The sequence below is a fragment of the Brachyhypopomus gauderio genome, chromosome 17, assembly GCF_052324685.1.
Source record: "Brachyhypopomus gauderio isolate BG-103 chromosome 17, BGAUD_0.2, whole genome shotgun sequence".
NCBI lineage: Eukaryota > Metazoa > Chordata > Actinopteri > Gymnotiformes > Hypopomidae > Brachyhypopomus > Brachyhypopomus gauderio.
In genome coordinates this window covers 12,576,065-12,602,419 of record NC_135227.1, presented here as the reverse complement: position 1 = coordinate 12,602,419, position 26,355 = coordinate 12,576,065, and the positions used below count along the sequence as shown (strand labels likewise).

At 41.3% G+C, this 26,355-nt stretch overlaps 2 protein-coding genes across 3 annotated transcripts in view; one reads left to right on the top strand and one right to left on the bottom strand.

The window, feature by feature from the left end:
- Positions 1-15,307, bottom strand: part of begain (brain-enriched guanylate kinase-associated) — a 35,986-nt gene extending 20,679 nt beyond the window's left edge. The window contains exons 1-3 of one of the 2 annotated variants that reach the window (XM_076979196.1): positions 15,146-15,307; positions 5,238-5,426; positions 3,483-3,644 (exon numbers count right to left, since the gene is read on the bottom strand). In XM_076979196.1, the coding sequence (XP_076835311.1) occupies positions 3,483-3,644; positions 5,238-5,308 (233 nt within the window). In that variant the 5' untranslated portion in view covers positions 5,309-5,426; positions 15,146-15,307. The remainder of the gene's footprint in view (positions 1-3,482; positions 3,645-5,237; positions 5,427-15,145) is intronic. The other variant, XM_076979195.1, reaches the window with a different exon arrangement.
- A 1,515-nt stretch (positions 15,308-16,822) lies between these two features.
- Positions 16,823-19,173, top strand: LOC143481218 (uncharacterized). Its single transcript, XM_076979162.1, has 2 exons — positions 16,823-18,584; positions 18,751-19,173. The coding sequence occupies exons 1-2, from the start codon at positions 17,178-17,180 to the stop codon at positions 19,015-19,017; spliced, it is 1,674 nt and encodes a 557-aa protein (XP_076835277.1). The 5' UTR covers positions 16,823-17,177; the 3' UTR covers positions 19,018-19,173.
- Positions 19,174-26,355: the final 7,182 nt, after the last annotated feature.

Sequence of the window (26,355 nt, the reverse complement as noted above, 5' to 3'; positions counted from 1 at the left end):
CCAACCACACATACACCCTAAACCACTCCCACAGGCACACCCCCCCACCACATACAGCCTAAACCACTCCCACAGGCACACCCCCCCAACCACATACGCACCCTAAACCACTCCCACAGGCACACCCCCCAACCACACACCCACCCTCAACCACTCCTACAGGCACACCCCCCAACTACACATACACCCTAAACCACTCCTACAGGCACACCCCCAACCACACACACACACTCAACCACTCCTACAGGCACACCCCCCAACTACACATACACCCTAAATCACTCCTACAGGCACACCCCCCAACCACACACACACCCTAAACCACTCCTACAGGCACACCCCCCAACTACACATACACCCTCAACCACTCCTACAGGCACACCCCCCAACCACGCATACACCCTAAACCACTCCTACAGGCACACCCCCCCAACCACACATACACCCTAAACCACTCCCACAGGCACCCCCCCACCACACATACACCCTAAACCACTCCCAACAGGCCCACCCCCCCCCCCCCCCCACCACATATACACCCTAAACCACTCCCACAGGCACCCTAAACTCTCTCCCTCATTCCCAGGTTCTCTTCTTGTGACATGCCCTTCATACCTGCACCATTCTCCGGCTACTTAAACCCACAGGTTAAGTCCACTAGCAATATAGCTGACAAAAATAAACCAACTTGATTTAAACTTTTAAAAAATGCAATTACCTATTTTAAAATAGGCTTGGGTAAGGCAATGTGTTGTTATCTATGTACATCAATGGATTGGTTAGACTATGAATTAGTGCCAATCTTGGCACCTCACATTAGTACCAGTTTTGGCATGTAGCGATAAGTGGTCAAAATGATGGACCCCAGTGTTATTGGCATAGTACAAAAACAACTTTGAAAACATCTCCACCTGTTCCACCTTCTCTACATCGATCAGCCTGAAAACCACACCAGTAAAAAAAAAAAAAACAGCACAAAATATTTGGCATGGAACTGCTAAACAACTTGGCAATCCAAAACATGCATCTTCTATCACTGTCTGTTATCTATCATTTTGATCATTTTGGTCTTCTCATATTCTGTGCCATTTCAGAACAAACTGGCTGTAATGGTTGTGTTTTGTGCTGTTATGGGATATACAAACCAAATTAAACATCTTTGATTTAATCCAGTAAATAAATGAACAAATAAACAAACCCATCCAGTGCACAGCCATACCCTTGTTGACAGTGTTTCCTACAGTGTTCTCTCCTTTAAGAGACAACATTCTTTGTCAAACTGCCCTCTGCTTCAAGGGCTGTCAACCTGGGTCACTTCACAAGGACTTACACCAGGTAAGCTCACAGCAGGGGAGGTCCCTCTGACCCTGAATGCCTTTCCAGTGGTCTCACCGTACTGTCTGAATTTCACAAAGAGGAATTCAGTTCCTCTTCATGAGATGGGAGTTCCTGTATGCCAAATATGTAGTGCATCATAGCATCTAGACTATAGGACTGTAGGGTCCCTCATGATTCCTTGAAAGGAGAACATCCTTAAGTGTAGTTTTGATTTGCCTCAAAGCAGTTAGCTTAGTAATGAAGCAGAATTCAGCTTGTAATCCAGTGTATTGGGATCTACAAGTGTATGAGGCCCATGGTATACTCATATATCCTGTACTCCCAGTTCATTATGAATACAGTGCAAAGTGCAAAGATAATTCCAGTGGAACTGGTTTCTGTGACCTAGCTAGGCCATTCGTTTTCATTTTTTCCTGCACAATGAGCTCAGATCTGGGCAAGCAGAAATGCTGTCATTGTGCAGTCATTGGCAGTGCACACAGATTTGAGCAGCGGTTTGCCACACAGCCTTAGCGCCTGGATCCTCACTGTTGGAAAGGGAAGGTCAGCCAAAGAGCGTGCAGCATATTTCTATGAAGCTGGGTGGTGCTCAGCATCATAATTAAATCACAGTGTCCTGACGGTCCACCTCCCAGTGGGCACAGCTTATGTCTCTCATCACCGGTAGTGTCAATAGACCCCCTAATGCAATGGAAGGCTGTTCAGAGCTCTTTGGAGCCAAGCACCTCCATCTCAAGCAGAGAGAACTTGAGCTTAGCTGTGATTAATGAGTGTGAACCAAATGGCACTGTACAATCCATCTGTTTTGCAACCAGCAGCAAATCAAACACACATTTGGGGGGCTTGAGTTGAAGGTGGCCAGGGCAGATCTTTATGCAAGTTCTCTTGTTTGTACCTGAAAAGGCCCTCCTTGTTGAGAGAGAATCATTTTAGGCCCAGAACAATGGAGTCCAAATTAGGAAACACCTGCACTCAGATTTGGCTAAATGTGGCTCATGTGTGATTGGAATTGTTATTGGCTGCAGCAGAACATTGAAACTGGAGCATTTGTCTATTACAGTAAAGCTGTTTACATTCTGTTATGTAAACTGTTTAGATACACCGACATTGCTCTCTCAATTACACTTTAGATAAATTAATACTGACAATATGACAACAGTTAGTTGTCTGAAGAATCGATATGGTAAGAATCGATATGGTGCTATCTGCTTTAGCACTGCTTAACTGATGACAGGCTTTATTTTTTGAAGAGGCTAATTGCATTAGCTAAAAAATCTCAAACATCAAAGTAGAAGTAATTTCATACATTTTGTACTAGAACATGGAAACCAGACCAATTTATGTCTCATAAGAGTTTTCCTAAAATAGCAGGTTTGAGTACCAATTTAAATGCTTCGTTTGGCAGTAAAATGTCATGAAATGTGTATTCACGCTGAACAGCATGTTAGTAATGTCCCCTTTACTTAGACATATCAACGCCTGCTTGCTCTTAGACTTGTGGGGTTTTCTGTTATTCATTTAATGAAATGAGTATGTCACTGTTCGCACTGCAGGTCTGGTTTAATTGAGGATTTTCAAGACGCACTTCCATGATTTCTTGGAAAATCGCATTTTGCTCTTCAGTTTAAAACTCTGCACTCTGTATTTGAAGTATAGTTCTCATTGCTACTCTAAGTGCAGACATCTGTATTTTGTGATACTAAACCAAACCATTGAGAAACTGATTATAGAAGGAAAGTCTGTGGCAGCAGAGAACACAGCTACAAAACCCTGGGGTACTCCCAAAACACATTTTGTTTTGTCAACCATTGCAGCATCAAATGTTTTAAATGTAAATAATATAAATCCTGTGTCTTCCTTTGAATCATTTTGTGTACACAGTAATACCAGCCACCTGTCCTTCTCTTAACAGGTACCGACTTTTTTGAGGTGTACATCTTATTTCTTAATTAAAATCTCTTGAACGTACTAATTTTACATATTAACACCACTTTTCACTAACCTATATCAAGCATTGTTGACACACAGACATCCTAGACTACACGACACATAAGAATGTTATCACTTCTGGGCGGGGCAAACCATGAGCTGGTTTGAATGGCTGGGACGTTGATATTTATTTAGTTGTTTGTTTGTTTGTTTACCTGCGCAGCTTGTCTGTGAATTTCTCCAGTTCCTCCTGTGCTCGTCGGAGCTCCATCTCCAGGTACTGGCGGGTGGAGTCAAACTCGCTGTCCAGCATGGCCAACTTATGGGTGGTGTAAGAGAGACGTTTACGCAAGTCGTCCTTCTGTTCCTGCACAAAACTGTTAGAACAAAGGAGAAAAAACAAGTGTTGCTGTCTGATCCACTGAGTGGTTGAGATAATCATGCTTGTACTCGCACGTTCTACTCCTTCAGCGGCGGTTCCATAGCTTGCAGCAGTCAAACGCAGTATCTCCATCATCCAAGGTGGAACTATTTGGACTGTCCTGCTTTACTGCTGTTGTATGAATGTAAAGGGTTCAGTGTGTCAGGTATGTTTGGTGTGATACATGTGTACTTACCAAAACAAATGCTTCTGATGATTTATGTAAAGTGTGACATTTTCAATATACATATTATGTATTGATGATGATGATTCTATTTCATTAGAACTTTTAAATATAGCCATTATGATAACTATTTTCTGACACTTAAAGAAGCACTTTTTTATTACATACTTAAAAAATGTACTTTATTTTAACTTAGAGTATATTTGTGTATTATATACTATCTATTATATGGATTCTTGTATACATTGTATATATTATATCTTCAGCCAATGTACAGCAGCCCTGGAGCTGAGAGGGTTAAGGGCCCAAAGGTCCAGCTGTGGCTGCATGGTAAAACCATATATTCAACTAAATATATTGAAATCAAGTCTACTTAAATTTACTTTTTTGCCTTGGTGATAAAGTAAATTTATGAAAAGCTAGCACACTTCATAACAATGTACGAAAATCCACAAAAATGTAACTTATATTCAACAAACACTATTAAATAATGCACTAATAAAACATTTATTTGTATTTTTGAGGTCAGAATGCAATAAATATCACAAAATATCACAAAACGTTTTAGTGCTAATTAGTCTTTTACATGTTTAGTGTTAATTCACACAATTTTGTCAGTGACAGCAGTGGGTCAAGTTCTCATGCACCATGTTGCTGATCTCATTGAGTAATGACACACGCCAAACAAAAATAAAAATGAAATAAAGATATGACAAGAAAGCACAGACCACAGCCGTCTGAAAGCTGAAGGGTAAGAGAGGAGGGTGAGATGGTTTGGCCATGGTGATTTAACACAGGGAGCACTCAGTACGGTACAAGTGTCAAATGCCCAAATCACATTGGAGTACAAGCGAATTTAACATGCAGAATCGAGGTGATTGAATGATTGGGGTATGTCTTCTTGTTGTTTTTAAATGCCTGTTTAAAAAAGATTTATATGTAAGATTTATATTTTTATTTTTCAGATTTATAGCACAACAGAGAGGTGTGTGAGAATAAAGTTTTAGTATGTATAGTTCGTAGAGCAACAAACACCTTTGACTGATATGGGGCAGACAGTGTCTACTATTTGATGGATATACACTATAGCCTTTGACGTGGTCAGTATCACACCACACACTATATGCCAGTATCAAATGTTCCAAATCCAATTTCCACTTTACAAGACCTCACATAGCCAGCTCTTGAGAAAAAAGACATAGCATCCGATCCTGCATAAATCCATTTAAAGATCATGTAATGTCTCTGTCTGTTGACATTTAGTTTACGGTCTTGTGAATGGGGGTGATAACTGATATGATCTGGTAAATTGAAGTGGATCGATGACAACGACATTTGGATGGATCTTAGTGGTATCTCTCTTACCTTCTCTTTTGGTGTTTACAACCATTTCGAGTTGCTTTTAGCGCGGTTTTCCCAATATAGATTTTTTTCATGTTTTATTTATATTTGTCCTGTGCGTAGGGGGTGTGCTTGGGGTTGGGGCCCAAAGATTGTGAGGAACCCTAAGTTTTCCCTGCAGAATCAGACAGTAGTTGTCTGTCAGTGTTGATCCTGCTGACAGAGTAGAGAGAGAAGAGTTTTACAGTCACACAGGTCTCGGACAACATGGCACCTCTGGAAAATGTGATTTTTGACTCAAGAAATTTTCCTTGTAGGGCTCATAGGTGGAGCTTGAGTCCTGGTGATCTACTGGCCTAATGCAGAATTCTTTTGGCTTGAACTCTCATACTACCAAAGGCCTTGATTATCTGAATAAGTAGTTCTAAATTATGGTGGGGACTAAATGCAGTTAGCCATTCTCTAACTTCCATGCTTCTGAACACAGGACTACAGCAGGCTTAATATTTCTTGACTGGCAAACCTCCTAGTGCAGCTGTAACAATGCTCAGCCAGACAAACTGATACTTCTCATACACTACCATGCCACTGTCATGTGAACATCACTGCTGTGTTAAGGATGGCCCTATACTCTCAACAGCAGTGGTCCTGTGGACAAAAGATGACTAGTGCTGAACGCTGCCGATGTTGGTTGATAAACTGTGCATGACAATGGATTATGAGAATAAGAAAAGGGCCTAGTTTTGAGAAATGTGGGTGGTCAATGTTCAATGTAGTAATGAATATCAAATGTAGTACATAATCAGTATATCATGATGTGCATGTGTAGATGGAATGCATTTAAAGGTGGAATGCAAAAAAAAATGTAAGTACCACAATAAAAATCAACTTACTACTATGGAGAGCAAAATGTAAAAAGACCCAACTCTGAAAAAATGAATGAGCACCACTAGCACTTTCTTCAGAAATTCAGATGCTGTAAGGGAAATTGACAATAAATGCCTACTGAAGCAGTATCTACATTTCTGCACTGAAGGGCTTTAGTGAGTGCTTTTATTGGCTATTGTAATTTGTTGTTTGTAGTAGTAATGTTTGTTAGATTGTTTTGGTTGTCTATACATTGTAATCATCTGGACAATTCTCCTTATGATTACAAGAAAATGGAGGTGTTGAAAATTGAGTTCCTGTAAGGAAGCTGTATCCCTGACAGAACTAAAACAATATGAGCTCTTTTTACCCCTGTGTCTGGTGATCAAAGTTCTAATATATTTTGGGCCGGTTATTTTTGTTTGTTATATTCTTCGCCAGACATGTTTAGTAACTCGCTTCCTGTTCCAGTGTGTTTTCGGAGTCTCCAAAAGTTTCAAAAGGAAACTCATTAGTCAGTAACTTGTTTTGTTCAAATTGTTTGAAAACTGTCATTCATAACCAACTTCATATATTTCAAAGGGGAACGTAACCCTTTATGTGTCAATGAAATATTCCATGTCAGGACAGAAGTGTAGTCAATGGGACCAGACGCTGTCATGAATCATCTCTCACAGTTAAGGGCAGTACATGACCTGCTCTCTTTTTTGTATTTTATCCAATATGATTTTCTGGGAGGGGCATGGGTTATGTCTTTCAGAATATCTTTTACAATTGCATTATATATTTTCTTTAGTACATTACTTTGCCCACAAATTCAGTAAAGCATTGATTATATTCCTGGCAATTCCCCAATCAACCAGTTCCACAATATCTTAGTCTGAGGCAGGCGTATCACAGAATCATTCTCAATCTGGAGCAGTATTGATTCTGATGTATGAGGGAACCCCTGAGGAACATGGAAGAATCGAGCTATGCACTACAGGAGCTGAGTGACATCAAGGGGATGCTGAATAAATTATTTTTCATCCTCTTTTCATCACCACTAACAAAAACAGACAAGAAACGGATCCATTGTCCTACAATCGGTGACATAACTTCTGAGTCTTAATTCAACATGTTGAATGTGAACGGGCACACCTGGCAACCTACACACACATCCCCCACACACAACCCTCGCATTCATGGCACAGTGTGTAAATGTCATTGGCCAGCTCTTTCTCTGCTTGGCGAGAGCCCTCTGCAGTAGTTTATAGAACTAGCATGTGGAGATTATTGGTGGATTTTTACTTTTTTTTCTTCCAAAAATGCTTCATAGCATGTCAGATAAACTTGGCAACACTGGACTGTAAAATGGCTATTGATTACACCTGACACAGACAAGAGGGCACAATTTTCCCCCCACAAATGCCTACTGCATTTAGCATAACTGGCTTGACCAAAGTAAACACAAGCATAGTCACCTTATGAATTTCCACTCATAAGTGTGAATCGCAGGATTCAACTGGTAAATGAAAGGTTTCCACATAACCGTGCTTTGTACTCTCAACCTCATTATTGACCTCCATGTTGGAATTATCCCTTAACTCTCACTGACATTACAATATTCGTTTAGATTGATTCATGCTGTGCCACATTACAGCAGCACAGAATTCCTATGCAAAAGCTGCTTCCTCTCTCATGTGGCAGAGTGGTATAATCACTGCTGTGGAAGCCCTAAGCCTATGAATAAATATCTGCCAGCAATTCTCTGCCACTTTATCAGCTGCTGCAAAACATCGGCTTCTCCATTTATAACAGTGTAGTAGAGAGCATGCAAGCCACCTGCCTTTGTCTGTATGCACTGACCTTATTATTATTATTTTTTATGTTTTAATATTGCAGCAAGGTAAACGAAGGTTGGTGCTGGGAGCAGCTAATATTGCTTTACTGTGAACCAGCTCTGCTGGAGATGCTGTTGGATTAGATGAGTGCAGTTTTAGCGGAGTGTTCCCTCTACCGCCACTACCTCAGACACACACACACACATGAGCACATGGACACACATTCTGTTTTTTCTTCCTTCAAAGCTTCCCTGCAGTAGTTGCCTCATATCGCTTAGTGGTTCTCTGAGGAAATATCAAACAAGATTGCAGTGTATACCCTTCAGAAACATGATGGTAATCTGCTTTTGCATGATCAAAACCACTCCCAAGAAAGTACACACCATTATACACTCCTTTGTGAGTAAATATCCATTTATTTACTGCTACTTTAAAAGAAGTGTAATGGATTCTCACTTTAACTGTTCTTCTGGCCGTTGGATGGATTGATGGCCAGTTAGCTAGATTGACTGAGTGATTGAATGAGATGTGTGTCATGTGGCATATTGGTATCTTTATGGTTTATATTTATAATTTCCATTTTTAGAAGATAACTAATTCCAGTACAGACTCCTATATGTGTAAATGTAAACTGTTGAATACTCACAACATTTTGACTTAAAGTATGAGCTCCACATCCAGGCTTTTTCATTTTCACTGTCTTGGAGACACTAGTACATACTGTCATGTAGAGACTAGCAGATACTATTAAGGAGAGACTAGTGAATATTATTTCTAGATGGAAGGCCTCCTGACTTCAACTCCATCTCAGCTGGTCTACTCAGTCTTCATTGAAAGGATTTCATAAAATTATACATTTATCCCCATGATTTAAAAGGCTGGAGTAGAAGAAATGCAAGGCTTACTGACATCTGTTTCACACTGACTGTATAGATCTGTTAACATAACCAGCTTAATCTTTGCTTTAATAACGTTTATTCATATATATACCATTATTGACTGCTATCCTTGATAACATCATGTGTATTACATGATGCTATCTGAATATAGCACAATAGTATTGGGCCTGGTTTACCTCAACCTGGGGATTCTTGCACAAGAAGGAAGTAAAGTAGTGTTCACTAGCAGTTTGCATTAAAATTACTTTTCACACAAGATGAAAAAAATCCTTTGAGTTTTATAAATATGCTCTTTAACTCTTGAGTACATTTTTTTATGTATACACATCGGTGCACTCAGAATATCATAACTGACACCTCACAACACAGTTTTTTCCACTGACAATTGACACCATTTAGTTATATTGTAAAAAGCCAGGTTAAAATTGGTGTTTCAGTGTCACAACAGGCTAGTTTGCAGCCTCCAAACAACAGTGCTGCCAGCTTCTCTCCAGCACCATGATCTTCATGGGCCTGGAGTGGACTGCAGATTTGTTTGTCTTGATACTCAGGAAATACATGAGTGCAAATGCCCATAGAGATCAGGTTAAATCTGTGCTTTGCCAAACATTTGAGCTTCTTTTGAGGTTGCACCACCTTTACTTGCATCTGTGCAGTTGTTTTTAAGAGATTTTACTAGGGCTTAGTGCTGTAGTGGTAAAGCATACATAAACAAGAATCCTTGCTAAGGAAAATTTGTGGATGCTTTGAAATGAGCTATACCCTATACCTTCTGGCCTGACCTACATTACAACGCAGACAATTTGAAAAGACTATCCAATAATGTCCACAAGTTTCATCCACTCTTTATCTCAGACAGTCTTGGAAAAAATATGAAAGGATTTATCTACATTCATCCAAAGAAGGGGTAGGGTGAGATACTTGGATAATTAATCAGAGTCTGCCTATTACAGTATGCCCTGGAGACACATCCATGGAGAATGTATAATATATCCACAGCAGCTTTTTTGGCCATTAAAACAAGGACGCTTGCTTTGAAGATCTTACCATTTGCTGGTTTCTCATTTCTGGGAATATAAGCTTAATAAATTTGCCTCTCTAATTAGGAACCGAAATGCTGCTTTCTTACATTTGCAGAAAAGCTGAGGAATAGAATTTAGCCAGAGACAGAGATTTGCTTAAATGAGCATGAATCTGTTATTTCGGTATACTTGGAGCAAACTCTGTTTGCTACTTATGCTAACACTTTATAATGACACATGAAGAATTCATAATGCACCCATGAATGGTTCAGGAACATTGCAATACTACCGTATATTCATTCTGAAATGTTTATTAAATATCTTCATAAATGTGTAACATTACTGTGATTTATGTATCATGTAACATGTAATGGATTATACATGCTGATGTATAGTGTATTCTATGCTAATGAATAATTTAAAATGTACATCCTGTCATACCAGGGAATAAATGACACTGCAGGCAAGGACTTCTCAAAAGATAGCATATAATATTCATTACTTTTGCCAAAGTGCATGAAGCATTTATGAATGATATTTCACCTGAAAATTTATGGCACTTCATGTGAGCTGGCTCCTCTGTAAGGCTGTACATGTGACATGTTGATGTCTCTTCACCCGCTTGAGGAAGCCTGCATTTTTGTTTGTGGGTTTGCTTATTTTGTTATATTGTTTGTTATTGTTATATTGTAATTGTTTTGTTATACATTGGAACAATTATGTGTTTACTCAGAATTATGTGGCCAGATCTTTACAAAGAGAACATTTCACCAAAGTTTGTCTAGCTTATACTTAAATGGCCTTTATTCTTTTGAAATACTGAAATACCAATCACAGTAAACAAGTAAACATCATATATAAGCATGTCACTATCCAAGATCTTTGTAATGTGCTGTCTGAATAGAGGATTTAACATTGCAGTGGAACGTTGCTGAAAACCTAATGTGTTTTTTTTATAATTCTGTACAATGAATTCAAAATAATATCACACCCTTTTCCACTGTTTTTCAGAAAAAGTAGAAAAATTACATTCTGCACTGTTCACAGTTCATGTTCTGCAAGTCAGCAGTAACACATGTTACAAATGAAGTAAAAGGGAGGTGCAGAATTCACTATATTCTAATCATTGTTAGAAACACTGAGTAAAACACTCTGTGTAATTAGTGTTATTTGACGTATACAAGTTTACAAGGCAATAACTGCCAAAATAAGTCTGAATAAATTATTAAAATAATTAATAAATCTTTACAACAATATGCCATCACAACTTTATATAAAGTTGTGAAGTAAAAGTAAACTACAATAATGTTACTCTGGACAGTGTAGCAATGTAATATAATGCTATATATTTAAAAAAATGCATAACATGGTTTAATAACACATTGGTTTTAAACTGACCTATTGCCATTTTAATACATAACGCAAATGTAACACTATAACATAGGAAGCGAGCAGCAGGTCTGAGGTATAGCCCTTGCTACTACAGACAGATGCCTTGATATTCTCTTCTCCAAATGAGAACTTTAGAACTCCATTGTATTTTTATGGAAAAAGCAGCTTTGGAGTGTGAGGCCAACGTGCTGAAGCCCTTTGTTCATCTAGTATTGAGAGAGTGATACTAGGAGAAGGTCCAGCACTGCATTAACTGCCAAATGGCTCTCCTGAGTCTCTGCAACTCTCTGGGTAAGAAATGTACACACATTGTAGAGAGATGAATCCTCGCACCAACTCAACAAATTTGGCAAGTGTTTATAGACTTGGTGAATAAGTGCAGGCAGCCATGGTGGTTCTATATCTCCTCGCAATTCACAGGAGCACATTATGGGTATTGCAATGCTTCCATTTTGTGAAATACATGTTGTGCATCTAAGTGATTAGTACTGAACTGCAAGAAAGTTATGTAAGTCTGGCATTAGAATTGTGTCTGTGCAGTCAGTAATAGCTGCTATTGAGAAGTATAAAAACATTTCCCAATTGTGACAATGTAGTGAAGTGAAAGAGGGAAATAGCTTTAAATAGGATTTGTAAGTTTAGGGGAGCCTGAATGAATGTATTTCCATTCTAGAGCTTATCTAACAATCTCCTGCAAATACAATTGAATATCAGCTTAGTACCAACCATCTAATTAAAGAGCTTTTCAACAAAGCCAGCGTCTGGTTTTGTGGAGGAGATGGATGGCTGTGAAATGAAAGGTTCTTCTCTGCACACCTCAGTTAAGGGTGATGGTGTTAAAAAGCTTCTTCTTTGCATATACCAAAAATGAGGACTTTATGCCATGTAGAGGCCATATTGTGATTTGCTATAACAAGCACCTAACTTTGGTTTCAGGTCCAATGAGCCAACAGTGTAAAACCACAGTAAAAATTATACAATGTAAACCTATTAAAAACTATCCAATATGACCATATTGCAGTACATTCTAAAAAAAAAAAACATTAACTAGTACAAATGTTTCACACTGATTCTTTACAGATGTAGGTTTCTCATTATTCACACCTTGCTCAGGGAGACAGATTTCAAAAGGTTTTTTTATAGAAAGTTGAAAGATTGAGTGTAGATAAGCTCTTTCTAAACCTTTCTAAACATGAACTTAATTAAGGAATGTCAGATTAATTTAGCACTAGTTATTATCCTAAGTACAGAATATATTTAAATATATAACTTAATTATGTTGTTCTACTGCCATTTTATATAACATGTTCTATGTAGTTCAGAAAGTAGGAACTAGCCAAAGGGAAGAGAATTATGGCTGGACCTCCAGGCTTTGAATAAATAACATGAGTGCCAATAAATAAAAGAAAATGTAAATGTGTAATGTTACAGGGGCTAGGGCTGAGGCTATAGCTGGAGCACTAATGGCTATCAGTTAGAGCTCTATATTTTTCTTCCTTTTACCTTTCTTTAGAGTGACTGTTGTCAGAACTGTATACAAACTTGGATTTCTGCATTGTACAGCTTGCTCACACTCTCTGTCCTCTAGGTCTCCTCCTTTATCCACTAAATCCATGTTGCTGCCAGACTCCAAAACACACAAGCGTACACTCTCACACACGGACCCACAGTGCTGTTGCCTAAGGCAGCTCTGGTGTCTGCGTGTTGAGGTGAGGTTTCTGCACCTGCCCTTTGGGGACATGGAAAGTCTCAGGATGTATAACTGCTTTCTTAATAAGGGGATGGAACCTAGAACCTAGAATGGCAAAACACTCCTTTCCAATTCAGTCCCAGCCCTGAGCTTTAAACATAAGGGCCCATTCAGCCATGTAGATAGAGGAACTATGGGTAAAAATAAAAAGCTTGGTGGGTTATTAGCAGACTAATTATGAAAATTCCTTTGCGGCACTGAAACCATTTGAAGAGTTCAGTTGTCTCAAACTGCTTTGCTTTGTCAAGTCCAATGATATAAAATCAATGTTTTTGTATCATTTGACTGCCCACACAGTCATCATTTATAAGGTTTGTGTACAGGAACCCAACCCACCTTTACCACTAAGATGAATGAATCTTATGAAGTTTGGTGTGGCTCAGTCTAGTGTGGAGAAGGTGTTGCATAAACCTTGTGGAATTTCAAAAAGAAAACAGAAGACCATATCTGTCAAAACAATTAGTAACACTTATAGCTAATTAAAGTTTGCATGATAAATGGCATACTTGATTTTTGGTGTTATCAATTTTTTTATAGCAGTAGAAATGCACCATGAACAGAGCAACACTATCAGAACATTTTGTGCTGATTATTTGTGTTGCCTAAAATGGACTTTAACTATTCAGATTTATAAAACAAGATATTTGTTTGTTTATGTTTGCCCCAACCACACTTCTCTCAGGTTTGTCAGCAGTGTGATGCTGGGTGTTGTTTCCATGGGTGTTGTGTGTTGTCTCCATGGATGTTGTCTCCATAGGTGTTGTCTCCAAGTATTGTGTCAACTACTTGGTTTCTCTAAGATTTCTCCATGTGAATGATAAACTGATGTATAAAAACTCCTTCAAAGCCTCACCCCTCACTCCCCAGTGAACACACTGTATTTATTACAGGCTATGGTTGCTTTCATTTCACATCATTCTATGGGGATCTTGTGTCCAATTTATTTCCCTCCACAAAATTAATGAGAGAGTACATAATCTGCTTCTTATTGTACTAGAAACTTTGTGCTGATGTTAGCACTGTGATATGTACCGACAATCCACATTAAAAACTGGATGGGTGGTTAATAGTGCATCATTTAGGATGAAATTCTCTTCTTACTGAAGGCAGGAAAAATAACAACTATGATGATGATGATGATGATGATTATTTATAATAATAATGATAATAATAATAATAATAATGATTATAATGATAATTCAGTTGAGGTCCAGTATTTTCCTAGAATTTTTTGTTTGTAGTAAAGAAGAAAACTAAACAAAAGTTTATAAATGTTGAAAAGCATTTAAAGGAATATTATAAATGGATAAATGGATAATAATCTTTCTAGAATAATTGTTTTGTTAGATTTTACATGTTCTTGCAGAAATGTTTGATACATGTTAAGTAGCCTGTTAGCCAATAACTCTGCTCATTAGGGAAAAAGAAAACAGAAATGTTCTGATTTTGAATTTTAAGACTATCTGTGTTTTAATATCATTTCCTCTTAGGTTGATTTTATTCAGTATGAGACAATTATGCATATTGATATAAAAACCCTTATTGAACCCTTATAGATACATATAGTATTTAAAAACATGGAAAAAATTTGGTTTTGCACAATCTGCTATTTTTGTGGAGTTAACAAAAACTTGTTTTTATTTTAGGTAACATTTCAGTAGTATTTTACTTTTGAGATAAATAGAATAAGATCACTTTTTTCTTAGTTCCTAACAAAGAGGCAAACTGAATATTAGCTGTAGTTATGAGACAAATGAGTTAAATAAACACATCCTCTGAATTGGCACCAGTTTCACAAGAGTGCAAATGCAAAACAATCCATAAAAATAAAACACAAAATGTCAACTCTGTCCACAGAATCAGTGTTTCCCTTGTTCAACACATAATGAATTTATTTTTCAGTTCTAATAGTAAACCTAGTCTGTGTAAAATTAAACCTATACCCAATCTAAAATTACAACATTAAGTAAGATTATGAGAAGATTAAACATTAAATAGAACCAACTTGCAGCAGTAAAGAAAATAAAGGACAAACTCTCTCGTTCATAATTGAGTGCAACAGCCTGTGTGACACACAGCCCTTTAGAAACACACATACATACACACACACAAACACACACACGCTCGTGCACACACACATCCCTGCATGCATGTTTTCTCAAAGACTTCCTTGTCTTACCGTCTGTGAGCTTTACGTCTCATTTTCGGATCAGACCAGTGTGTGCATGTGCCCGTATCCCCAGCTCTTAGCAGCATGCATTACAATGAGCCTTCCGCAGTCGCTCAACAGAGAGCTGCCTTAGCAAGCACGGCACACACTGAGGCAGGAGCAAGAGAATGAGTGAGAGAGGGAGGGAGGAAACTGAGTGAGAGAGAGAAAGGAAGGGAGGGAGGGAGGGATAGGGAAACGCATAGGAAAAGTGAAACAAAGTGACCTACCTCATACTATGCATCTCTCCATCAGAGGCCTGAGAGAAACATTAAGCAGGCATTTAAACACAAATCAGAGGTTCTGCATTTTCTTGTTGGCATCTCCATGTTGCCCCACACTGGAATTATTGGATTTTTATTATTTATAAACACTACTTGTCAAGGGGTTTTTATAAGCTTCCATCATTCACACGCTGACTCCTCATTTGTGCTGCCAAACAGAGGAGAAAAGAGATTAAGGATTATCTGTGAAAAGAAGAAATGGTGTTGGCAGTAAAACGATGTAGGCCCTCATGAGCAGCTAAGGGCTGTCTCAGAGAGGGGAAATGGTTAGGGGAGGATAATATAGTACAGATGATAGAATGTCTTGGTACACAAGTAATCAATCAGGTATTGACTTCTCCTTCTCTGTGTTGAAACTAACATAAATGTGAGGATCTGTCATTTGAAGGATCATTTGAATACAATATGATAAAATTTGAGGATTGCACCATGACGCATCACATTCATCACATTTGTTACATTTATTTTTATTTCAGTATAGTGCAAATGATGATAAGAGAAATTAGAATGATGACATGAAAATGATGCAATGAGATGAAATGATATGTAAATGGGAGAATGCAATCCCACTGAAGATTCAACCCAGTACGGCCCTTGAGCATATGGTTGGTGATGAAGATCTGGGAAAACACTGGGATATGATAGACATATACGCACACTCACACACACACACACACACACACTCACACATAGTAGGATGACTCACTGGCGTACTGACAGAGCTCCCTTGCAAGGCTGCAGTGAATTTACTCTGTCTGCACCTTAAGCAGAGCAAAACCTCTCTGCATTCATCCACACTAGAGACATCCAACCCTCCCTCAGCCATGTGGAAGTAAGCCAACAATCAGTAAAAAAAAAAACTTGTTTTCTCTGTGATATAATAGTCACATGTGCACAGTCCTGTTACCTTCAATGACAGATACTTGTTTTTTTGTTGCCTACTTTCTGCATCATAATTTATATGATTTATAATAATTGGTTTAGACTTTGCAAAACAATCAGCATGCAACCGTCAGCATGTCCTTCATTTATATAGTCATAACAGTAAGAAACTTTTTAATTATGCCTGCGTGCTGCTTAATGATTATGTGAATGTATACAACTTTTGTTGTATTTGTGGCCAATGCACTCGTTATAGCACCTATTGGACTATGGATACGTAGTCATGGTTACTCAGCATCATACAGCAAATGCATGTACTTTCTCATAGTGGCGTGTTTACCACTATGAAATGCACCCCAGAATCCAGCCAAGCAGGTCAAATCAATTACATACGCATGCATACTACCATTTAAACACAAACGAACATCTTAAAAACATACATGTCTAACCACCCCCACCCACACATACACACACTGTCACGGTCACAGCTCCGGACCCTTCCCTGTGGGCGTGCCACTATGTCGTCTGCGTGTCGTTATGCCCATGTATGTACTTCCGTGGGTGTGGGTTGTTCGTGAGCGTGTTCGTAGTCGCACCTGTGCCTTGTCTCGAGATCACGAGGGTTTGTGTTATTCACCTATTTAATGTGCGTTCGCGCAGTGTCTTGTGCTCGTCTTTGTCTAAAGCTACGTGTCAGCGTGAGTGTTTGTGTGCTACTTGCGCTCCGCACCAAGCTATTTCGTGTTGTGTCCAATAAATGTTAATTGTGCACCGTAATCGTCGTGGTGTCTGCCTCCTGCACCCAACGTTACAGAAAGACGAGCCGAATAAGAAGTATGCCAGGATACGCCACCCGTGCCCCAAAGGGGAAGAGGAGAAGCCGACGTCACCACGGCTCTTCCCCGGTTCGGCGCCGCGAATCCCCTGTCACCGAGCAGACCATGCAGCAGCACCCCATGTGTGCGTACTTGCTGTGTGCGGCTCGAGAGACGGAGGACGAAGAGATGGCAGACGGTATCCGCCAATCCGCGGTCCGCATATGGAGAGAGTTGCACCCTCCCGCGTCCCTAGGGCGGCCACCCAGAGCGGTGGGCAGCAGCGGATCGGAGGACAGGAGAGCACCGCCCTTGGACTTCCCAGAGGAGGAGTCCAGTGAACCGTTCATGGTGGGGGTAGGTGCCTTTGCCCTCACTCCCCCCGAGGATGAGTTCGGGAGTGAGGACTCCGGAGAGGAGGAGAGTGAGGGTGAGGCCAGCTGCCCTTCCCCCACGTCAGCGGCTCCCCTGACGTCGGACGAGGAGAGGGAAACCAGCCCCACGCCATCGGTCTGCTCCGATGCCTACGAGCACCCCGAGAAGGCGGAGGGTAACGTCAGTCCTCCCCCATCTGTGTGCTCCGACTCGACGGTGTACTACGGAGAGGGGGAGAACGTTAGTCCCCCTCCGTCTCTGCACTCCGAGACAACGGTGTGCTACGGGGAGAGAGGGAGCGCCAGCCCACCTCCGTCCGTTGGTTCATCGTCCTTTGTGAGCGAGGACGAGAGCGAGGAGAGTGAGGGAGAGAGCCTTCCGTCAGTGTGTTCGCTCCCGACAGTCTACAAAGGGGGAGGGAGCGGACCGGACAGTCCGCCCAGGTTGGAGAGTGGGGAGTCCTGTGGGGAGGAGCCCATGGACCACTCCCGATGTGAGACCCCCGCACGGTCCATGGACTGGAGCGTGGCCGAGGAGGAGATGCCGGCGATGGACACCACCCCCGATACCGGAACCAGGGGAGGCTGGCCTGGCAGAGGAGGGGCTTCCTACGGGAGGTTCCCAGAGAGGGTGGAGGAGCGCCAGCAGGCTTATAGGGCGGCAAGCCCCTACGGCACTCCCGGAGGAGGTAGCCGCGGACCAGGGAGGACAGTTGCCGCGAGACACGCTGGTCGCACCGCCTCCAAGCGGGAAACAGGTCGAGCTGCACCTCGCGCGCCCACCGATAGTGCTGCCACCAAGCGGGCGACCAGTCGCGCTGCACCTCGCGCGTCCGCCAGACGTGCTGCCCCTAAGCGGGCGACCAGTCGCGCTGCACCTCGCGCGTCCACCAGAAGTGCGTCCCCCAAGCGGTCGGCCAGTCGCGCTACACCCAGCGCATCCGCTAGCCGTGCGGCACCTGGCGGTGAACGGGCGGAACAGGCGAGAGGTGTACCGCCTTCTGCAGCACCTCCAGTCCCCGGAGCTTTCTCTTCGCTGCAGGCTTTGCCTAAGGTGGGGAGCTTGGCTCCGATGATGAATGTTTGTGTACCGGTGTTTTTGTCAGTCCCAGTGTTTCTCCCTAATCCACTGTTCCCGTTTGTGCCCTTTGTGTTCAGCGTCCCTGTGTGCATGTTTGTGACTGTGCCATTGTTTAACGTATTCTCCCCTGTCTTCCCAGGGAGGGTGTTCTAGAGCTGTTCGCGGCGGTTCCCACCATCGGGGGAGACGGCTCTCGGAGGCTCGTGAACCCGGCGGCTCCGGACCTGCCCGTTGGTATTGGTTCGGGGCTTTTCCAGCTACGCGGGAAGCTCCGGGAGTAGCGAGCCCCTGGTGGAGGGTTCTGTCACGGTCACAGCTCCGGACCCTTCCCTGTGGGCGTGCCACTATGTCGTCTGCGTGTCGTTATGCCCATGTATGTACTTCCGTGGGTGTGGGTTGTTCGTGAGCGTGTTCGTAGTCGCACCTGTGCCTTGTCTCGAGATCACGAGGGTTTGTGTTATTCACCTATTTAATGTGCGTTCGCGCAGTGTCTTGTGCTCGTCTTTGTCTAAAGCTACGTGTCAGCGTGAGTGTTTGTGTGCTACTTGCGCTCCGCACCAAGCTATTTTGTGTTGTGTCCAATAAATGTTAATTGTGCACCGTAATCGTCGTGGTGTCTGCCTCCTGCACCCAACGTTACACACACACACACACACACACACACACACACACACACACACACACACACACACATGCCAGTGGTACCATTCATTTGTATTTTCATGAAGGGTATTCAAAGGAAGAGCCACAGTTCAACAATACAATTGAGATGAATCCTTATAATCAAAAAGGAAAACAGTTCACACATACACATCACAGATATGCACACACACACACACACACACACACACACATACACACTCATGCACATGCACACATCAACATACACAATGCAGTTACTAAGGAGATGGCATAGACAGAATTCTAATACAGGAATCTATTCAATTGTGGTGTTTTAATATGCTCCAGCCACCAGCGGCAGGTGTCGGTTGGTTCTGCCCCTGAAGAAGAGGCCACCTTTGGTGCGTGGCATTTAGGAAAGAGCAGTTTCAGACAAAAAGTCCAGACAAGTGTGAATCATTAATAGCTCTGTTCCCTGGCAGATGGGAGAGGTGAATGGGGCAAACACACCCCGTCCTTCTTTGCAGTACAGACATTGATTTGGGTGGGTGAGAGTAATTGGTAAAGGCAATGAATTTTTAGTGACAGAACATTAACCATTTAGTGTTTGTGGGTATTTGAGTTGTTTGAGGGAATGGTGTATAAAATATGCACAACACAATAGATACACAAGCGAATGGATAGTTTGAGCTTTTTGAAAAAAGTGGGGGACAGGACAGACGTAAAATGTTTTTATTATATATATAATTCAAGTTTACAAGTATATTCAAGTATACAATTCAAGTTTAAAGTCTCTACATTGAATACTGCAATCAACATTCAAGGGTCATGAAAAAGTATTAAATGTGAACTGAACAATGTTTGAATTTCAATGCTTGGAGGCCAAGATTACACTTAAGAAGTACTCACCAAATTGCTGCAAGCAGGTCTGAGTAAAGAGGTGGGGTAGGGGGTTCTGTAGCAGCTGTGTGACTGAAGGTCTGACACCACACATTTCTCTCCATCAGAGCTTCTTCGGGAGAGGCTGGGACTAATCATGCAGGTTTCTTTGTCCTGCTGCTTCCTTCCATCTGTGTCTGTGGAGCTGAGCACATGTTCTCTCTCTACACTTTCTATGTCCGTTTCTAAATACGTTGCTGGTTCCATACAAACTGGCCCCTCATTTAACTTCCTCAATGCCTCAGTGCTGTCCAGAATCTTATAGCTCGGCATGCATTTGTTCCACTGATGAACAGATGCTGCAACGTTACTCTCTTTGAATCCCTGATTTGTGAGTTGAGGCTTCACATTTAAACTAAACCAGGGACTTGCAGGCATTGAGTTTTGGGAGGAGCTAGAAGATGAGAGGGAACAGTTTACAAGTGAGGGCTGTCTGCTTGCAACAGAGGGCACCTTTGGACACACTGCAGGAAAGGCTTGGAGATCCTCCGGATCCAGTTTTCTGCAGGTTACCTCGTCCAAAAATCTGGAGAATTTGAGCTTGGCCTCAATTTTCTCCTCCTGGACTGCTGATGCAGAAGAAGCGATGGTGCTTCCTGGTGACTGGCTCTGTGCAGGACCCTGCCATCCTACATGCGCATTCTGTGTTGTTTTCCTTAGTTGCCTTTCAGTGTCCTGGCAGCTGTCCAAGTTCTTGTAGCCAACCTTAGACTCCCTTGCTGACTCTGGTCGACTGCAGGAGCTGGTGGGGACTCGTAAGACCTGCTCACTGGGCAGGTCTTAATGGAGTTTTGCAGCAGACACGTTGCACCTGAGCTCCAGCTGTTCGTGTCCCAGCCATCGTCCTCACTGGAGATGCCACTCTGCAAACTAGAGCTGGGGCTGGGGCATCTTGTGCCAATACTGCAGACACTGGACACGTAGCTGCCCGGGCTCACGTTAGAGCTCTCAAATGCAGCGAAGGTCCTGAGTTTGGTACCTGATCCTTCTACGCTGGACAGTGAGTCCTGCAGACTTCTTACTGATCTTTTGAGGTTACCGGTTGAGTTCTTGTGACCGGGGAGGCACATAGATTCATACACGTTAGTAAGAATACTCTGTAAAGTGCGAGAAGGTTTGGACATGTCCTCTTCTGGATCGCTCGTCCAGGCTGAGAACACAGGACAGGAAGCAGTGACAGTGCCAAATCCCCGGTCCCGCCTTTTCACTGCTGGTTTAGGCCATGGTTGCCGTGGCAGTGTGGAGCCTGAGCCTTGGACAGTGACAATGTGGCTTGTTTTTAATGATCCGTTCTGCATTTTTTTTCCTCTTTTTCCCCGTTGGAAAGCCACACTGTTCTGTACTGGGTGCATGAATAAGTGAAGCATGCACTAGGCTGAACAGATTTTAGTGCTTCCCCACCCCTCTTCTTTCTGTCAGTCGCCCCAAATGGATTTGTTGGCTGGACTTTGCAGCAAGGCTCTGACTGTGAGGCTGACACACTTTTATACCCAGTACCCTGTTGTGTCAAGACCAATATATAAGGGCCTTTTCTGTCAAGATAATATATATTGTGTGGAATTTTATATGGACATGCCTGCGGTTAATATAAAACAGTTCTTTCTCATCCGAGAACTAAACATTGATCATTCTGTTATATATTCTGTTGCATATTGCTGATTCATATATGTATTGATATGGTCTAACAGTGGTTCCAGTAGCTTTCCAGGTTGCTTGCTCTTTGGTGCATGATATTGATCCTGGATACCACGTGACAGAGTGGTTGTTAGTGGTAATGCAGAGTTGGAGTGTCATAAATCGATCATTCATTGCAAATGTGTTGTTTGGAGTGGCATGTTGCAATGCTCTTTGAGTGGTTATGCCCAGTGATGATGTCTTTATAATTCCAAGCTGTTGAACTAGTTATATAGCCAAATCCACCTGTTTACAACTGTATTTTAGGTTCGTTTACAAACCTGGTAGCATAAAGGTATGTAAAATTAACATTCATGTTTAGATATGTCTGATACCGAGTTTCTCAAGTAATAATTGAAGTAAGTACCCATCTGTTCGGATATAGAATGCAAATAATAATAGATTAGATTAAAGGATTGAGAAGTTTGTTTACTGCACCAGAATTTCTTCCTCAACCTGGTCACTGCAGACTTCAATTTTAGTAATGTGTGAAAAAAGTAGACTGATATGTCAAACTGAATAAGTGTCTCCCAGAAGAGAAACAGTGGTGCTGGTATTGAATAATGAATGCCAGAATGCTCTGCTCTATACATATATATCTGAATGCTCTGCTCTATACATATACTGTATATCAGAAGGCTGAGAGGAAGGAATCCATTGGGTTTATCCTGGTAGCCATACATTGCATCTGCTGTGATGGATCCTTTTGGTATTGATCTACTATGTTAATGGATTTTAAAAGGTTTAGTTTCTTAAATAATTTACATACATTTAATTTAGCATACATTTTTACTAATGATATCTGCAATATCTGAAGTAATCTGCTGAGATGGCTATAGATGAAAAAGATTATAAATTGACATGGTGTGACGGGCAGGGTGAGTGAAATAAAATGGAAGCGATCACGCCAAGTCTCAGGGAAAAAGTATGGTTTAATAGAAAAGTGCGCAAACCAAAAACCCGTGACTTAGGTCCAAATGAAGGATATAATGGCCAGCGGTCAACTGGTACAAAGACAAGACATATATAGACAAACAAACGACCCTCAGGTGAGACGGATCGCGGGCTCCGCTCACCTGAGTGACGTACACAACAACCACGACAACAACGACAACTGCCGCTGTGGACAGAGGCGACCGGTAGGGGGCCTCTGTACCGTGACACATGGTGATATATTGGGTTTAACACATTGAGCGTGTTAAAGAATATAGCCATCCACAACTTGTGTTAGCTGTCCTCTAACCTTTCATTAATGGTCAGATTCTAAATTCTGACTACAGCATTGGCGAACGTAAGTTGTTGAGCGGGGGTGGCAAACGTAACACTCGTGACGGAGTGTTTTTTCAATAGCCCTGAAATAAATGCTCCGGGTTTTTTTTTGTCCGTATCCAGTTAATCAGGAATAAGATTGGGTCCGGACAGGACTGCGTTCGGGTCCGGATCCGGACCGCGGTCCACCAGTTGAGTTCCCCTGGTTTAGGCACTTAGACCAACAGGCTATAGTTGAAACTGCTAGAGGCAGGTTTATCCAAACAAACAATATGGGGTCTAACTAAACCTAAACAAGGCTGATCTCATGAGGGTTTTATCAGAATTTGTAGGGGTGGTTATGAATATCTTGGAATTCTTACCAAAGTGCTCATAGTTTCATGCTAATAAGACAATCACATTAAAAAACTCATTAGCTACACCATTTTTCTTATGTAATGTTGTTTTTGTGGGTGGGTGTGGGTGTGCTAACGGTAAGTTGTTTTCTTGTGTTAGTTTACAGGATGCTTGGTACTGTTTCATATCATCAAGTAAGAAACTATAGCAACTTGTAGGAACACTTCTCTCAAGCTTTAAGAGGCACAGGCGAGGTCACTGTACCTGCACATGGGTCCATCTCTGCCTGATGATTCTGGCTCATTACAACAGACACTTCACTGCATGTTCATCTTCTCTACTCATTATGTCAGTTACTGAAACATAAATGCAGGTTGAGGGACTGCCTCCGTGTCTGGCACCCTATGGTAAGAAAAGCAGCACACAATAGCACATTTAAACTTTCTTATGTACTGATGTGTGAATGTACTCGCACACTTTTGAACTGGCTGCAAAAGTGTAGTATACAGTCTGGAAACGTTCGCCAAAGGTTAATGTGTCGCAAAAGTTAATGTGTGAACAGGCAAGGTCATAAGTGAAGTTCTACAGAACTTTCTCATATTGTACAAATATAATTCAAACTAAACGTGTATGAATTTTCTAATATTATTAGTTGTACTATTGTTATTATTATTACACTGAAAATCATGATTAGCAAACGTGACTATCCGAGGGTTAGTGGTAGTAACAGTCAGATTGTCAGTCAATAGTCATGGTCCAGCTAGGTTCCCATCGAGCTAATCGCAACTGCATTTTTACATAAGACAAGTTACTTCAAACGTCTAAGATAAAAGTAACATGGACATGTCGTAATCCTCCATCACATTTCTGGATCTTTGCTCTGAAGCCTGTATCTTTTTGTGACATTACAGCAGACACGTGCACTTTACCCAGTCACAAACACCACACGCCACTGTAACGTCCACTGACACCCTCAGCCTCATGTGTTGAACAAAGGTTTTATGCACAGCTGCCTTCGTCTTCATCTTTCTTCAGACAGACATGTTTTCCTTCGAGATCTGTGATGTTAGTGATGCTTTACAATGAATCGTGTATTTTCGATTCCTTGGTATCAACATTGATATCACCATGGTAACTCCAGGAGCAAAAGAGAGAGATGCTGTACAACTGGCCAGTCTGTGAAATCCATTGTCCTAGTCCCTTTTAATAGCTCTTATGGATTTGCTTGACAGCTCCCTTCAGGACTTTTAATTTGTATCTTGAACGTTATAAAGTTCCACACCTGAGATGAAACTGTTAAGAGACATGTCACACTGAAAAATGTTACACTTATAAATACTGTATGTATTACACATCACATGTATTCATAACATGTAAATCGAACCAAGGTAGTGCTGCTCTGGTGATGCAGCACAGACACTGAAGTGACATGGCAGTGGGTGTAGTGCTGCCGTGGTGATGCAGCACAGACACTGTAGTGAAATGGCAGTGGGTGTAGTGCTGCCGTGGTGATGCAGCACAGACACTGAAGTGACATGATAGTGAGTGTAGTGCTGCCGTGGTGATGCAGCACAGAAGTATAAAATGCAAGACTAATACGATGCATGCTGAATTTGAAATACAGTATGTAATCTCTGTAGTCTTACAATCCTGTTTTGAATGTACTTGTGAGTATTAAATATTCGTAGGAAGCATTGCTCAGATTTTAGCTCTAATGTGTGTGAGGTGGGCTATTGCTCTCTCTACCTTTCTCTTCCCCTGAATCAATGCTGTGCCAATTATCTGTGCTTAATACTTAATTATAACACTATGGAAGCCTCGCTTAGCATATGAAACAGACCATTAGAATTGCCAGATTTCTTGTTGGTCTTATTCAGCTTGTGAACTCACTTCACTGCAGTGATAATGCTTGTATTCAGCCTTTTCTTCTGTAATAAATACCCCTTGGCCTTACCCCCATATGAGTCCATCAGGCCAATATGGTTTGACAACCCCATATGGGTAACTGATATGTTGTTACACAGTACTGGACAAGTATGACCATGCAACCATGTTTTTACATAGTAAATACAAATAACTGGAATGTAATAGCAATCATAAATTTTTTTGCAGAACTGTCAGAACAAATATATAGCTTTTCCACTTAATAAATTCCACAGTTTCAGTAAGAAATCTGTACACTGCCAAAATGTGCAAAAAACAACTTACACACAACAGAATTGGTCAAAGGGAACACCGTTTTCAACACATAAAGTAATTAGGTTGCGTCTTGGGGATGATGGGATAATTAGTCATTCAAGTAATGGTGCTTAATGGCTGGCTGTGCCAAAGGCTTCAGTAACTGCCCATTAGAGTCTTACTTGGAGTTCTGATGAAGCTATACATTTTCAGTGTGATTAATGTTTTCTTACTGACTGCACTGAACTCACATATGATGTGCAGTATATTCTCATTAAGCATTTCATTCAAATTAGATTTTGTTTGTGTGTACTGCAGTGCCCTCTAGTGCTTATGTGCACACATTTAGTCAATTTGACTGCTTTTACTTACCATGAAGTAAAAATAATACTTACCAAATGGCAATAGTACACATGGAAAGTAGAGCTGTGTTTAGTAGTTCACACTGTTAATGATGGTCCTTGTTTGAAGATCATTACCCATTACCAGCAAAAGACTTCCCATATAGCAAACAAGCAATGCTGAAAGATGCCAGCTTTAGGATCTGATCCATTGTCTGAATGTTTGCTTACTGGTTTAACGTAGAAGTGATCAATCATTCAGTACAGCAAGACAGCTCACTTTCTGTGCAAAATGGAAAGTGTGATTTCACCCATTCACTCATTTCATGTCTTTGTGTTGTCACGTTTCCAAGACCCATTGTCTATCTGCACCTGATCGGTTCAGA